The 16,566-nt window shown below is 40.2% G+C and overlaps 1 protein-coding gene across 1 annotated transcript in view; it reads right to left on the reverse strand.

Annotated features, from left to right (window-relative positions):
* Positions 1-204: 204 nt before the first annotated feature.
* Positions 205-16,566, reverse strand: part of LOC311037739 (inactive rhomboid protein 2-like) — a 42,523-nt gene continuing 26,161 nt past the window's right edge. The window contains exons 11-19 of the mRNA XM_084047012.1: positions 15,215-15,289; positions 14,389-14,550; positions 12,829-12,914; positions 11,429-11,492; positions 10,553-10,647; positions 10,371-10,446; positions 9,581-9,681; positions 9,117-9,270; positions 205-4,131 (exon numbers count right to left, since the gene is read on the reverse strand). Coding sequence (XP_083903138.1) covers positions 3,700-4,131; positions 9,117-9,270; positions 9,581-9,681; positions 10,371-10,446; positions 10,553-10,647; positions 11,429-11,492; positions 12,829-12,914; positions 14,389-14,550; positions 15,215-15,289 — 1,245 coding nt within the window. The 3' untranslated portion in view covers positions 205-3,699. The remainder of the gene's footprint in view (positions 4,132-9,116; positions 9,271-9,580; positions 9,682-10,370; positions 10,447-10,552; positions 10,648-11,428; positions 11,493-12,828; positions 12,915-14,388; positions 14,551-15,214; positions 15,290-16,566) is intronic.

The following is a 16,566-nucleotide window of genomic DNA, read 5'->3' on the forward strand; positions in this document are numbered from 1 at the left end:
TTACTGCTGCCAAAGGTATCAGCAGACCAGTTCTCTGAAATTCTTAACACAACTACAAACTCTAGACTGGTTTATAGTTATTTTCTGTGTAGACAACCTCGCCCCCCCGACACAATGTTTATAACCTTTTTGTTAACAAAATAAATCATCTTCTATTATGGCTGCTTCTAAGTTGTTTCATTAGCACCACAAGCAATCCAATTCATGGTTTCGATATGTACAGAGCTGAGATGTTGGATTGGCTTATTTATGCTGTCTATCTAATTGTTAGCTATGTAACAACTACTATTCCTCATGTCATTTGGCAAGAAAGATGACCTGCGTGAAACTTACTTCTTAACATGTGCATGTGCACACAGACCCACATGTTATTAGACTGGCATTTTTAATTTGATTGTTTTAACAAATAAACATTTCAAGCAGATAATGCTTCAACAAAAACATTTCAGGCAGATTGTATAAAACCAAAGCAACAGACCAGTGCCCTGCCCATGGCCTGAAATTAATTGAACATTCCCTTTTTTGTTTTATTCCAATAAATAGAAAATAAATTTGTATTTGGTCCTAATGCAAACATATAAGTATTACACTCACAGGCATAGTATTGTGGTTCAAATCTTAGACAGTCATTCAAATGCACAAATTGCAAAAGGCACTGTACTGTACATTCCTAAAGAGGTCAGTGTTAACATTTGCTCCACATTAACGGACGGATTTCTAAAAACCTGGACAGATTATGCGATGAAAATTTTAAATTGACAGCATGAAAATACACAGCATTTTTAAAAGCTAGTTTATGTCTCACCAATTGGATTCTCTTTTTTACACCAGTTCACTGGTGAGGAAGTTGCTCCCTCCAAAACACAAAATGTCTCGTCTTGGAGGGGGCCAATGACCCTTGAAAACATGTTTTCTCTGTGGTTAAGAGTGAGTATTGCATCAGTACAACCCTGGGCTGTAATCTAACCTATGCTTTGGTGAGTGTAGTGGGGAAAAAAACTGATTTACTGATTTTGTCAAGCAATACTTTGTCACCAAAGCAGAAATTAGGCTGTACCATACAAAAACACAAAATATCTGTGACATAAATTATAATCGTTCATCCTGGGACCAAATGACCCATGTCTCGACTCAGTAACATGTAGAAAAATTAAAGGCAAACCCACCAAACAGTTCACAAGGTATGGTAGTCTTGTGTTTCCAAGATAAGATTTTCACGAACCTCCATCTTAATTTGGTTGAAGTGGACTGTAACCAAGTTATGGTAGTATGAAATCTTATGTCAATGGTTTTTCCTCAAGTCAGTCAAGGCACATCAATCTTGAACATTTCTCAGGGATGAGTGGGATGGCATCAATTCTCCTTTAACACTTACACAGGACGCGGATAGGCTGCTGAAGTGCCATTGACAACCATAAAGAGTACAGCGGTCTTGCTGCATGAGCAGCGGGTTTCCGCTACGTTTCCACCGTCTGCCGATTCACTCAAAGTTCAGCCAAATTCAACTTTGACCTTTTCTGCCGCTGAACTTTCAACATCTAGGCAATAAGGAGAGAGAGTGGGCAGGATATAATGGTGAACGCACAGAGTAGAATTGGAATTTGGCTACAGAATGAATTGTGTGATCTACAAGCTTGAGCTTCTACTAGATCTATTGAAAATTGTGTAAATTATAGGAGATCATCACCTATGACATGCTTGCAATAGGGACGCAAGGTTGGAAGTTGTTAACCACTCAAACCCCATATGGTTGAGGGGGGTCCCTCAGGGCTCTATACTCGTGTATTTTCAGTTTTCTGTTATTGTGGGGAAAGCTTTCGCTGAAAAACAAAATAGCCGATCGACAAGCTCACAACGCGACACGTTACGTGATGCTTGTCGATCTGATATTTTCAGCGAAAGCTTTCCCCACAATATGGATGCTGGGGTTTAAATAGTTAATATGCTCTAGTGCACCCATTTTGGCAAAGATAGCAAGTGTAAATGGGAAAAAGGACAGTCTTATATGTATACTTCGATTTAAGGCTCAGGCAACGTGTTGGTGGAGGTTAGTGAATCCACAATCGTTCAACAAGGCACAGTTATACATACACGATTCACTACCAAGTCCCAACATACAGTACAAAATGATCAAATACTTAAAGTGACCAAAATAAAATGCTCCTTTAGATATACTGTAATAATTATGTAATTTCAATTCTACAAAGTGGTTTAGGCACAACTGTGAACAAATTAATACAAACGGAGTGGTGATTGACGGAGTCTTTTTGAGGCAGTGCAGTTAACACATTGACGTCTATAGACTTCATTTCAAATCCTACGCTTCACTACCATTGACGTCTATAGACGTCATTTGGTGATGTCAGTGATTATGATAGATCTTAGATTACGATGATCTTAGGACTCCCGAGGAAGAATACACCCCCGGAAATCACGTGATCTAAAAAATATTCAGCCTGTCCGGTCTAACGTTATCAGATTTATAAAGATACATTTATCTCTGATTTCTTTTCCCAGATTAAGCTATATTCAACTGCCGATAACTAAAGAACGGAAGATTGCAGTTTTAAAAAAACGGTAGAAAGAAGAGACCCTCGTCTTTCCCCCCAGACATCTGATGTTTACATCGTTATTAGAAAACAAATGCTGTGGGTCTCGAAAGATTAGTAAAAATGTAAACTGCTGTGCAGTGGCTGATTAATTAATTAATTAATCCCCGGCAGTTAATGTGTTAAAACCTTGCTTCTATTATTGAACAACATGCACATAAGCAAGCTGTGATGCAGCTGGACAAAGAAGTAATCAATATCTGTACTGTATGTTCCATCTCTTCTATGAGCTGATCGTGAGTATTATTTACATGTACTATATAGGTATACCGGTAGTTATTGTAAGGCAACTAGTGGTGCTGGAAACTAATCACCAATGTTTGTGTTGATATTTCACTCTATTGCCATCTCCTCATCCCTGTTGCACAGCTAATACTTGAACACATATCATACTTTCAGCATTTTCCTCCCATCTGAAAAATATAGACATGCAACAAAAGTACAAAAAGTGATTATAAAAACAAACGTAAATATGCACTGAATGCACCATTAAAATATTGAAATGTTGCAGAACATAATTACATTTTTTTGTTTTTTTTGTATAGCGTTAAATACATCCAGTGTTGCCAAAACAAATAAAAAAGAACCAAGTCAGACCTGTCTCTCATCACATTTTTAAGTGGGTATATCCTCCTCATGAGCCAACCCACCAGAGCCATGTCCATGATGCTTGCATTTGATAGTATTATGACCTTCTATGGAGTTGACAACAGTCAAGATGTACTCACTGAATATATTTTCCTTTGCGCCCTTGCAGACACATTCTTCTTTCCAGAGCACCTCTTCCTAACCCATCAGCAAAATAGTGCGCTAGTTAGTGCCAGCCTAGACTGAGGATTAAAACGGTTGGGTCAAGTTTTACAGAGTTAAAGTATCAGTGGCCCGACACTGGAACAGCGCAATTCATATTCACATGGATTCTCTCCAGTTCCTTTGATGTTTAAATAATGAGAAAAAAGAACTCGGACACATTTTTTGCCACATGTCCACTTTCTTAAGGCCCCATTGAGACAGGACTGGCGTACCAACTGAGAGCTATAGAGGATCGTTACCACATAAGCTAGGGCCAGGTGAGGTTTGTTGGTAACCACTAATTATCCACATGGTCAATATTGTGGTCTATATCATACTTTTCACAGAACTTGCTGGTTATTGGTAGACAGGTGAGGTGCTCCAGCCAGTGCCAGTTGATTGGGTGGATGTAAAACCAAACTATGAGTGAGGCGAACAGCCCAACATAGACAACCAGGGATATGGCAATGAGGATGCGTTTCCGGTACTTGTCAAAAGTACCAAAGGTGATGTAGGGCAGGAAGGAGAAGGAGAGCAGAAGGCCACTGAGGAAGCCAAAGATGTGGGCGATATTGTCAATCCAAGGCAGCAGGCCACACAGGAAGAGGAAAAGGACAATGCCTAGGAGCTTCAGAAAAGCCTTCCATGGCTTCGCCAATATCTGCCAACCTTGGAAGAGCTCTACAAACAGGCATGCGAGGAGGCCGAACTGGGACCCTGCTGGACCCACCTGGAGGGAGAAGAGAAGATGTGGGAGGAAAGAGGGTTAACAACGGCTTACTTAGAACAACATACTTAGCAGCATGCTGGAGTTGCACATCTAAAATAGCAGATCTACAACACATCAGACACGCTGTGAGCTTGTAGTTCGGCTATTTCCGACGTAATGCAAAAATTAGGTATACATCAGGCTTAACTACACAATCATTTGAAGCCAAAACAACTGGAAAGAGTCTAACATTTGATTTGAGTGAAGAGCTAAGGGCAGTGGCCCTATACCCACTAAATCGGATTAACATTGGGTTTACGGTGTGGCTGAAATATTTATTTATAGAATATAATTTTATGGAAGGGAGAGAAAAGCACAACCAGAAACTACCTTGGTTGACTAATCAATGCATGGACAGAGGATTCACACGTATGATTAAGCACAGGGGACGGAATTGTGCATGATAAGTATTAGGAATGCAGGGTTTATGTAGCCTGGTAAACCATCCCCCTTCCGGAAATCTCAAAATGAGATTTACGGAAGGGGGATGATTTACCAGGCTAGGGTTTATGGGGTTAAAGGCATACATCCTGTTTAGTTTGACGGAGGTTTGCATTAATTGTCAGTTGTTGGCTCAATGTCACAGCAGTAGTAATAGTACTGACAAATAAAGGATTCAAAACTAAACTAAAATGGAATTTATCTTTTGAGAAATATTTTTTAATCTGACTCTTGTTGTTAGCGGAAAATAAAATGTGTATCTGGGGCGTCCGGGTGGCGCAGGGGTAAACTACTCGCTGTGGTCCGAGTACTTCCTCCATGGTGCTTCCAGCTTGCCTGGGCATGCCAACAAATACAACTGGCCGTGTTCGTGGGTGGGAAGCTGGCAGAGGATTGTGTTCTTTGTCGATTGATTGATAGGCCGCTTGTTCAAGAGGGAAATGGAACTGGTTGTATTAGCATGTTCATCCACATGTATTACTCCTCATTGTCAGGTGAAAAGAAGCAGCTGGTAACTCCATGCATATCAGAGGTGGTATGTGGTTATCTACACCTTCCACAGGCAAACTGTGGCGGTTAGAACCAAACTGTGTAGCATAACTCACCGTTGAAGGGGAATTGACCTAACAACTTGTGATCCTAAGCCAGGTAAACTGCAAATGTGAAGTTTCATACATCTAGTTCTTCTCATCACATCACAACAACAGTTTGGGGAACTTGATGGCCCTGTGGTAAGTATATAAAGTTGGAACTTAAAGGCAGTACAGTGCACCTAAAGATACTGCTCCATGTGCTGTGGTGTCTGATAATGCTCACAATGGCATGGCCATTTTAATTGTGCAATGACCTTACATTTGTGGCCTTGGGCAGTTTATGTCAAAAGGTCACAACAATTACATGAAAATCCTTGAATAAAGTATTAATTTGCTCTTTGCTCAAGTTCTCCGTAGTTCTGAAGCACCACCACCAACCTTGGGTCACATTAAGTGTCCAGATTAGCATGACGTCAGAGAGACGAGGCACGAGGCAGATGGCTAATCTGGCCGGATGCTAAACAGAGGGTATTTAACAGTGCATGGTGCTTGATTTCTCTCAAAGAAGCTCTTTCTATTATCACCAGGAATATCACCTGATAAACCCCTAACAATAAATGATGAACCCAGGCTTTAAATCAAAAAGAGCGTATGGACCTTTAATCAATAAGAATCAATTTCCTGATGCAATTCCTCGTCATCTACAGGATATACCCAACCACTCTTCAATGGGTGGGTATAATCTTGTGGGAACCAGTCACATAAAACCAGGTGCTTCAACTTACACCAGTATCTGGCATCGGCTGTCTACTCACATGCACACAATCACACCTAAGTTGTTCCCAGGAAGACAAAATTGGGTGACACGCCTTCATTTATAATTGTTAATTCCCAGACAAATGTATAAAGAATGGAAAGCTTAATAAAGGAGAAGCATTAAGTTGTGCTGCATAAATGCCCATTGTACAAACAGTACAGTCACACTGAAATAATTAATCTCAAGAGAGCAGGGATCTTTTTAGATGACTCGATGAAAGTGACTACCTCAGCACAAAAGGTATTTGAAGTGCAAGCTCTGAACTTCTCTCATGAGATCACTGGGAAGAGAAATTAAATGAACTTCTTCATTTCCACAACCTTTTAAAATCTACTACTTTAAGGATTCACTGAAATAATTTCAAACACGGTTGACTTTTGTTGTTGCTCTTTACCAAACCATAGGGGTTTTCTAATCTCAGCACTAATGGATAATGAACTCAAAAGGCCTCTTTAAGTAGCTTCACGGGCCAGAGTTGTGCCTTGCATGCATTTCCTCTGGTTAATCTCGGCATGTGTAACTGTGTGAACGTGTCAGTGATAAGGCGTGCAGATGGGTAGGATCTTTGGCTCTCGTGTCAGGAGACGTCATGCCTGGCACAGGTAGTGACACCTTAGTGACAGATAAGAGTAGAGTCACCATGTGTCACAGAACAATATAGTGTTAGGAGTTCTTGAGGACAACTTATGGTGGAGATAGAAGTAAATACAGGCAAATGGATAGCCTAATTTGTGAACAGACCTGGAAGAGGGGTTAACTTAATAGTTCTGATTATCAAAAACGAAACTCTTTCTTCATTCACAAAGTCTGCCTTGTGTACAAGGAATATGTTTTCAATGAAATATACATATGTTTGGAAAATCTCTGGTCACAGAAACAGCCTGTGAATGATCCAAGCACCACTGAAGAAGAGTACACTCTGAAATCACGTGATCACAACAAAATAAATCTAGGCATCTTCCATGTTAAAGGATTTATAAAAGTCAAATTTTCTCGGATTTCTGTTGTTTTCTGCTTGTTTTTCAAAAAACAAGCCACATTCAAACAGCCATAGCTCTGGAATGAGGCCAATTTTTTACCAGAACCCTGTGCGTGTAACAAGCCCATGTCCGTGAGGAAGGAGGTCACAGAGAATATTCCATGATTTTTCAAAGGTACAGTAAAATCGCCGTTTTGGCTGGCAAGGGGACGGTAGACGATGTTTTAACTCTGGCAGTGAATGAGTTAATACATTAAGTTCAGCTTGTGGTGGGGATGGGGCAGCAGAGTGTAGCACTACCTCAGAACATGCGTAAACATCCTGCGACATCACTTTCTGTTGCATACATATTTATTTATAGCCGAATAGGCGGCCATCCATGCATAAGCGCACACACAAAAAGCGCAATCTCACACGATATATGTATATGCGTCATCCTGTGACATCACTTTCTGTTGCATACATATTCATTTATAGCCAAATTGGCGTGCACACACACACACACACACACACAAGATGTATGTGTATGCGTGGGGGTGTGCGCACGTATGTGTGTGTCTGTGAGAGAAAGATCTTTAATCGTTTAAAGGTGAATGATAGGTCTTTCCAGTAGGTTTTCTCAACATAATCTTATGTCCATTCGCTATATTTTCTCTTGTAAACAAAACCTCTCTCTAATCTAGATTATTGCTATGTCATCATGCTGGATTTCATTTTCAATACACAGTTTATTATTTGCAGATTATTTAATTAATTAAGTAGTAAGTAACTAATAATAATTATTCTTCCTGCAAAAGTAAAAATCACACCTGTGTGAAGGTAGCGGCGCCTTTGATACATTTTGTCATCAATAAGTGTTTATAATGTGTTTATAGCCACGTGTCACGTGAAGCTTGACCAATCACTTTGTTGACGTGTCTGACCAATCAGAACGTTGACGCAATAGAGCGGCTAGCGCCGCTAAAAAATCACACCCAGTGTGAAGTGGGCGGTGTGTGGTCATCACAACATGACTCACTTTAAAAAAAGGATAAATGACTTTTTTTAAAGTCCATACTGCTATTCATAGGGCTGCACATGTGTCATGTGTTTCGCTAGCCAATCACAGTCCTGAATTTGCAAAGTCAGCCAATCACATTACAGTTAGTGGTGATGACACTAGCTGTAATGTGATTGGCTGATATGAAAAAAGTATCGATTTGCATTAACAATGGAAGGGTTAGGGGGTACACAAATGTTTTGGTCGGTGTCCAAAACTCACTTATACTGTAGGGGGCGGCTACACCGCCCCAAAAACAAAGAAAAGAAAAGAAAAAAAAAGGAAGTGAGAGTGTGTGTGTCTGTCTGTGTGTTTGTGTGTTTAGGGGGCTTTTCAATCTAGTAAGGGCCAGCCAGGTCCTATAATCCTCAGCATCAGCTAACTCCATCCAGTAAGTGATTTAAGCTGTCTGGAGCAGAGCCAAACTAATCTGCTGACTGTAAACAGACTGGGATGTGGCTTCCTCAGAATTGAAAAAAGAAAGGTTTTCCTTTACATTCTTGGTGCTTATTCCCATAGAATTTACATAGAGCAAAATATTTTGGTGGCTCAATTTAGTTGATGACAACTGAGTAGGTACCACAACTACAACCCAAATTGGGTGGGCCGAACCTGGAACAGTCCTTGTTCTATACTGCACACTGCATACAGATAATGTTTAGGAGAAGGATCAAGGAATATATGCTTTTGACTGAGGTGAACACGGCACTATATCTCCTACCTCTCACTCCTAACAAGCTCAGTCAGCACTGCAGGACAGCTGGATGGCCTGAAGAGCGTGTGCATGTGTACAGTGTGTGTGTGTGTGTGTGGTTATGTGTGTTGGAAAACACTGGGAAATTCTGCTATTTCAGAAAAGGCTGTGAGGGGGGTGCATACAGAATGACAGTGATGTTTATGAATCGCACTTTATGCTCACATGGAAGCAGTACAAATAAGTTAAGTGTTTAGTGCTTAATTATAATATAATAATAGTAAAATCCTGTGTGTGTGTGTGTGTGTGTGTGTGTGTGTGTGTGTGTGTGTGTGTGTGTGTGTGTGTGTGTGTGTGTGTGTGTGTGTGTGTGTGTGTGTGGTGTGTGTGGGCGCGCGCGTGCGTGCGCGTGCGTGTACTGCGTGTTCAAGCATATCACGTACCTCAGCTCTATAGGGCAGGAACAGTGCTGAGGCCAGGTTCCCAGTTATGCCACTAAGGATGTATATGATGGAGATACGGGCCCACCCAGCCAGCTTTTCAAGGTCCCTCAGTATTGTCATCTGGAACACCACTGACACCAGGCAGTGAAACAGCCTACACACACACACACACACACACACACACAAGTTGACTGGGCAAACTTTTGGGACATTACAAAACTGCAACGACATCAAATCATGGATAAGTGGTCCACAATTAGCTGTCCTGAAGACAGGTACACACACATACAGTACACAGATACACGCTGTGTGCAGTGCACTAATACTACAGTACCTCCACAAGAAATGAAATACTGTATGTTCATGCACAGACAGAAATAAGAAAACATTTCATGTATGCAGACTCAAATGATGGAAAGTGTCCATTTTGTCCCAGTACTGCATGTTGTTGGGTCCTTCCTTACCCAGCATGGAGGAAGAGTGAGAGCCATAGGCGATAGAACTGGTCAGGGACGTCAGGGTTGAGGAATGGTAACAAGCCACATACATCATCCAGACAGTGCACCTGGGCAAGGACAATTGATTGGATCAAAACCCCACACACTCTCAGACACACGTAGACCATATGAGACACGCATAGTATGAACACACACAAACACGCATGCGTGCAAACAAATGCCGGTTTTGCAACTTTTGGGGACATTGCATCGACTGATATACATTATTTCCATATCCCCTTGCTTACCCTAACCCAGGGGTCTTCAACCTTTTCAGGCCAAGGACCCCCTAGCTGAGAGAGAGATGAAGCAGGGACCCCCTCTATATCGTATAAAATTGTGTTTCAGATTTTTTTTAAATTGTTTACGTGGTCTGCTCTTTTTTTCCCTCTACACCTATGCCTCTTTACCAAAAATAGCCGATCTACAAGCTCACAACTTGTAGATCTGCTATTTTTGGCTAAAGTTCTCCTCAGAAAAGGGATGTTAGGGTTCAAGTGGTTAAGGTAAAAAAAAAATCATATCACACAAAGATTTGGTGGACCCCCTGTAGTAACTCTGAGGACCCCCTAGGGGTCCCGGACCCCTTGTTGAAGACCCCTGCCCTAACCAATCTATCCAAAATCCTTTTAACTTCACAGGTATATACCCAACACTAACCTTTAAAGAAATCATCATCATAATTTCCCAAATTCGGCATGCTGTCCCAAATCACCTGTTTTAACAGTGACACGCACACGCACACGCACAAACCTACCTGTGAGCAGAGTGTGGCCTCCTCATGGAAGTAACCATGCATAAAGGAGCAGTATTCTCTGGTAGTGATCTCACACCTGCAGGAAGGTGAACGCACATTTGAGAAGTTCAGTAAGACATACTGGAGGTGATTCAAAACCATGTACAGTGACAGCTGTTCTCTGTCCCCGGCCTGTCTCTCACCTGCCCTTGGTTCCTATGCAGCAGGGTCTGCCCATGATGTTACAGTCCATGTGGCTGTAGCCAGTGTGGTTGGCCTTCTCGGGGTACGTACACAACTGGAGAGGGATAGAGGGAAACCGTCCATGATGGAATGCAGCTCGACTTCATCAGTGTCCTGCACTATCCAATGTTTCGATAGCTTTCAATGTTCAAAATCTTGAAGGACCCCCAAATTGATATGTATTTGGCCGCGGACCCCATCTCAAAATGTTTTGTTTTTGAAAAAAAAATATTCAAAGCTTTGCATACATTTTCAAGATTTTTCAAAAATAGCAGATCTACAAGCTCATACTGTAGCATGAAGTGACGCGCTGTGAGCTTGTACACTTTGGCTATTTTTGAATAGCTAAAGTATAAAATATGGTTAAAGTGGTTATAAGATTGTGACGCTAAATTTATTAATTTTGCTGGGGAACCCCTGGTACCCCCCCTCTCTAATAAATATCTAATACATCTAATATAGTACAGTAATGTTGTTAGGTTTTCTTTTACCAAGTGTAGCCTAGCCATTAACAACAGCTTGAACAAAATATACAGCCAGCCCAGAGAGGGTCGCTTGTAAAAAATATATGGCGTTGATGCAATCTTAGATTAGATGTTGACCTATTTGACAGTGCAGAAGCATAAATGCCTTGATGCACATAACATTAAGGAGCATCAACGAGCGTCAGCTCGACACAGACGGCTCTCTGCAGTGCTCTAAAAGGAAAGTGTCATATAAATTATATGTGCATAAGGGAGTTCACTTAATGTCATAACTGGTAAGGAAAAGGGGGCTTTTTTTAATGAACCATAGCACAGCTGACATCAATAATGTAAAGCGCAGTGGTCTCTCACCGGCCACTTGGTGATGTCATCAGGCCAAGTGTGAGGCGGTGCCGAGGCGGGCTCTTCACACACTCTGGTCTCAGCAAGGGCCGTGAGGAAATGAGAAAAATTGAGAGACATCATAAATCGATGTTTGTATAATGCATGGCAAAGTTAACACTTGAGGTGCCAGAGGTTTATAAAAAAAATGTACGTTGAGTGCCTGGATTTTTTACCATTTTTGAACCTTTTTCAAGTAGTCACACAATATTTTCAGTGATCACCGTCCTCACGGTGATCCCCTCATTACACAGATAGAGGTCTCGTACAATCGGGGGGGAAAAATTAAAAACATTCGGTAATCTGTTCCATAGTTACAGCTAGGGATGTCCGATTTTATCGGCCTCCCGATATTATCGGCCGATATTAGCATAAAAATTGATATCGGGAAAATATCGGTATCGGTTTTTGAAAAAAAAAAAAAAAAATTTTTTTTTTTTTTTTTTTTTTTTGCTTTATAAGTAAGTTACAGGAGTTTTTACTGTATATGGTGTGTGTGATATGAAATTTGAGCTTACCCTAATCACAATAATCCCCGCATATATCGGTATCGGTTGATATCGGTATCGGTAATTAAGAGTTGGACAATATCGGTATATCGGTTATCGGTAAAAAAGCCAATATCGGACAACCCTAGTTACAGCCAGTTGAAAATAGTCAAATTAACATTGTAAAAAAAAAAAAGTACACAGGAGCAGAGATACAGGCTTTTGAAGTCATAAGTTAACCAGGAAGTGGATTCAAGTCTAAATCTTCGAGAAATGATATCTCCTGTTGCTATGAAAAATCAAAAAAAAAATCATTTTCTTTTCAAAAAACGTATATATACGGTTTTGGCACTCCATGGTTGTATAGAGCGTGCCAACGCGTCGTCACCACGGGGGGCGTTGGCATTGGGCGTGGCATTGGGCAATGTTAAGTCAACCTGGTTTTTACCCCTCAAAGATGTCCGCCGCTACCAAAAGACACTTGTTGACGCCCCTTTCAGGAATTTTGGCACGCTCTATTGCCAAAACCGTATATATACGGTTTTGGCACCCAATGTGTTAAGCAGTTTTATGAATAAGTCAGTAATTAACATTAAAACATCAATGCACTACTGTGGTAAGTAGTGTTAAAATACTTAAGTATGCCACAGTGGAACATCCAATGATGTACGTTAACATACTTCGGATTTCAATCCCGGAAAAATTGCCTGACACACTCAATTTAACAGGCACTTATTGGCAGCTGTAACGTCTGGTATTATTGTCTACTATTTCAAACAAAATCTACATGTTGGTGTCTTATAATACATGTTTTGGTGTTTCTGACCCCTTTCATTGACTATCACAGAATGTAATGGTATAGTATTGAACTAGAGCCGGTACCTGGGGTCCTGGTGACAGACAGCGCCAGAGGACCTGATAATGTCCACTGTCTCATTCTTCCATTTCATAAAGGTGGCCAGCGACTCCTGCACATAAGGTGTTATTTTAGCATTTAACAAACTAATTATTTCGTTTCATTTCATCAGTCCAAGTGGAAATAAGATATCCATAGCAATATCCAATACATGTCTTTAGACAAGTATTATTATACTATATATATATATATATATATATATATATATATATATATATATATTTATATAATGACGAAAATAATAATAACAATTATAAAACCTTTCAAACTAAACATTTGAAAAAGCATTTGAACAAATAAAACTGCAAAATGAAGATCTGGAAAAAAACACAAAGAGAATAGACACTCTGAAGCATGAGAAGCTCTTAGAGAGCTCACCAATAGGAAAGCCAACTATCAAGATCAAAGGAGCTGATATCAATGAACACCTGAAATCCTGGTTTGTACACTTCAGCAACCTTTTATGCAAGCCCCTTCTATAACAGCATTGATCTGAGCAACTGCCAATTGACACCACTCCTTTCATCCTGAGAGAGCTACAAGTGTATGTCTGGCAAAGATTCAGAAATCCAAAACGCCTGGCCCTGATAATATACCAGCAATAATTTGGAAGAATCCCATCTTTCAAAAACAGCCTTTAGAGTTCTGCAATGAAACATTCAAGGGAAATAAAACAACATCACTTTTCAAAGTCTTTTATCATCCCACTCCCATAGAAAAGTGATCTCCAGTTGCCAGAAAACTACAGAGTAATAATTCTGCAAAATGGTGGACAATCTTGTCAGGCAGAAATGGGCGTGGCCAATATGAGGAGTCGCGTTCTTACAATATTTTTTTTATTGAACTACCATAGTCTCCGACAAAATGCATAATCTTGAAAAACGCATGGCAAACATTGATAGTGCAAATCTTAAACAGATTTATCTATTGTTTTTCAGAATACTGTTGAGATTTAGGAGACATGTAGAATCGGCTTCAGGTCTTAATGGGTTAAGGATATAAGCTGAGGGTGAGCCGAATGTATAAGCGTAAATGCGTAAGTGCATTATTGTTTGGCTATGAATAGGATTACAGGCTCACGTGCAGGCAACAATGTGCTGATATGAAAATGGATAGGTGTGTGTGTAAAGCCATAATCCTAATGTATACATCACATGTGAACTCATGTTGGAGGTCATTTAAGACTAAATGGTTCTTGGAGCAGCACTGTGCTATTTTGACAGATATTCATGGTTAAATGGGTTCTTCCACCACGTTTTCCACTTTCAACACACGGTTGCAATTTGTCAGCCATTATTTATGTTCAGAAAAACAGTGCTACAGTAAATTCTATTTCATTCAGTCATTTAGCTGATGCTCTTATCCTTTTAATGCTGTATATTGAATGTTTAGCTCTAGGGAACATCAACAGGACTATACCTGGGAGGTTTCCACTTAGGAATGTTCACTGAAACCACTGGACAAATCTTCTGTTTGAAAAGCCTACCAGCTTTCAGAACACTGGATGTAAAAAAAAAACAACCTACCGAGCAGCCAGACCTGAGGGTCTGCACACAGCCAGAGTTGTCGTTCTGAACACAGCAGCCCGACTCTCTCTCCAGGTCCTTGGCCCTGGAGATCAGCTCGACAACCTGTTGGTCTCGGCGGATGCACGGAGAGAACTTAGCCCCCAGGTGGATCAAGTCATCCTGAAAGGGGGTGGGAGGGTATAAGCCATCCTCAAGGTAAAGACACAGCCACACTACAAAACCCATACATATTTGTTGTATGAGAGATACAGAAAAGTATTACCATGTGATTACTATTACTATGTGAGCAGGGTAATCTTTCTTTACCCAGAAATTCTAGACACTGAGTTTAGCTTTCTTTCGGGATGATGGCCTGCCTACGGCCTACAAATAAAAACAATGAAGCCAGCCTCACAAAAATGTAGTTAGCAAATTACATGGTCAGCTCTGAAGCTGTGAGGAGCCAAGAAAGTGTCTGGAATTCCTGAGTAAGTCAGTTAGCTAATCAAGTCAGTCTGCAAAAGGCCATGAGAGTGCTTCTCTCATAATAATGCAGCACACACATTTCAAGCACTATCATACTATTCATCTCCTTTAGATACCAGTTGTATTATGCTGTAGGAGAGAGGCATGCAGTAGTAGTGTTCAAATATCTATGTTTGTATTAAAGAATCCAGCAATGCTCAGTGTACTGACAGCTTCTAAGAAGGATCACTTTACTGACCCAGATAAGAAGGTCGATATATTAGTAAAGACTAAATAATTTACAATGAATTAACACAAGAGTATTTTCTATACAGTGATGAATGGCTTAATGTATCTAATCAAGGTGAATGATACTCACAGAACTAGGGCCAACCCAGAAGTTTGACTGCTGGATATATTTTACACTTTCATAGATGCCTTTGTTTTTCAGTACCTACAGAGGTCAACAGAGAGACACAGACAACCAAATATGTATGATTGGCAAAATATCTATCCACATTTCTTTTGAAAAACCCAACATTGAACTGCTGCATGCACTTGACAGATGTCAAGTAGTCAGTAGCATTAAGCACATTCCACTTTGGCTCAACAATCACGTTTTCATTATTAGCAGGGCGGAATCTTGCCGTTTTCAATACACGATAGTGCACTTGGTGATACAAGCGTGAAATTTGGCACAGATGACCTTCATATGACCCTAATTGATAATCAACCTCTGGCCACGCAAAAATCCTAAGATTTCAAGATGGCCACCACCAGTTTTCAAAATGGCTACAACTGGGCCAACATTTTGGACTATATCACTTTGCTGGGGCTGTAAATCTTTGATTTCCCCCTTATTTTAATATAGGAGAATATGTTCTGAAGGTATTTCTACCAAGTAAGCTTAAAAAAATAATATTAGGTTCCAATATGGCGGCATATTTTCCAATATGGCTGCCGATAAATTGCATAAATGTACATTCACATGAGCTTGTAGCACATGTATTTGTATTAATTACCGTACACAGAATCAATTTATAGCACATTTTAAAGTGATTTGGTAGCTTTTTAACACATTGCCTGCCAGAGTTTTTTCAGATTTTTAGCTGTTGCCTGCCAGGGTTTTGCCATGTTTTTGGTACCTGTTCGCGTAGCCACAGATTTTTTTCCTCCAGTATGATTGATCCCCAGATGGTTTCTAATCACAGATGAGATTCAGGTGTGGTTTCACAAATGTCAACGAGGTCATTTTGACCTCGTTGACATGTTTGGTTGATGTTTCAATATAGCTCAAAAGCAGTAGTTTTAAACCAAAAAACAAAGTGAATTGTTTGTCCGTTTGAATTTTAACATTGAAGTGAATGGAGCAGCAAATCTTCGAACATTTTTAGCTCCTAATCTGTTCATAATTCGACAAGGGTTGAAATTATAAAAAAATGCAAAAAAAAAAAAAAAATTTTTTTTTTGAAAAAAAAAAATTTTTTTTCCCTTTTTTCCAAAGACGTATATATACGTCTTTGGCAGACAACAGCTGATAATTAAAAGACGTATATATACGTCTTTGGCAGCTAATGTGTTAATGACCTAGGGCAACAGACTTTTCAATATGTTCACCAATAAATTCAAAAACTTATGGCATCTGCTGAACGCATGAAAGAAGCAAAGACCTGATGACTTTGATCCAATAGCTAATGCATTTTCATGAAGGGGGATCCATCTGAGGTCCTT

This window comes from Gymnoscopelus microlampas (assembly GCF_963454915.1).
Source record: "Gymnoscopelus microlampas genome assembly, chromosome: 2".
NCBI lineage: Eukaryota > Metazoa > Chordata > Actinopteri > Myctophiformes > Myctophidae > Gymnoscopelus > Gymnoscopelus microlampas.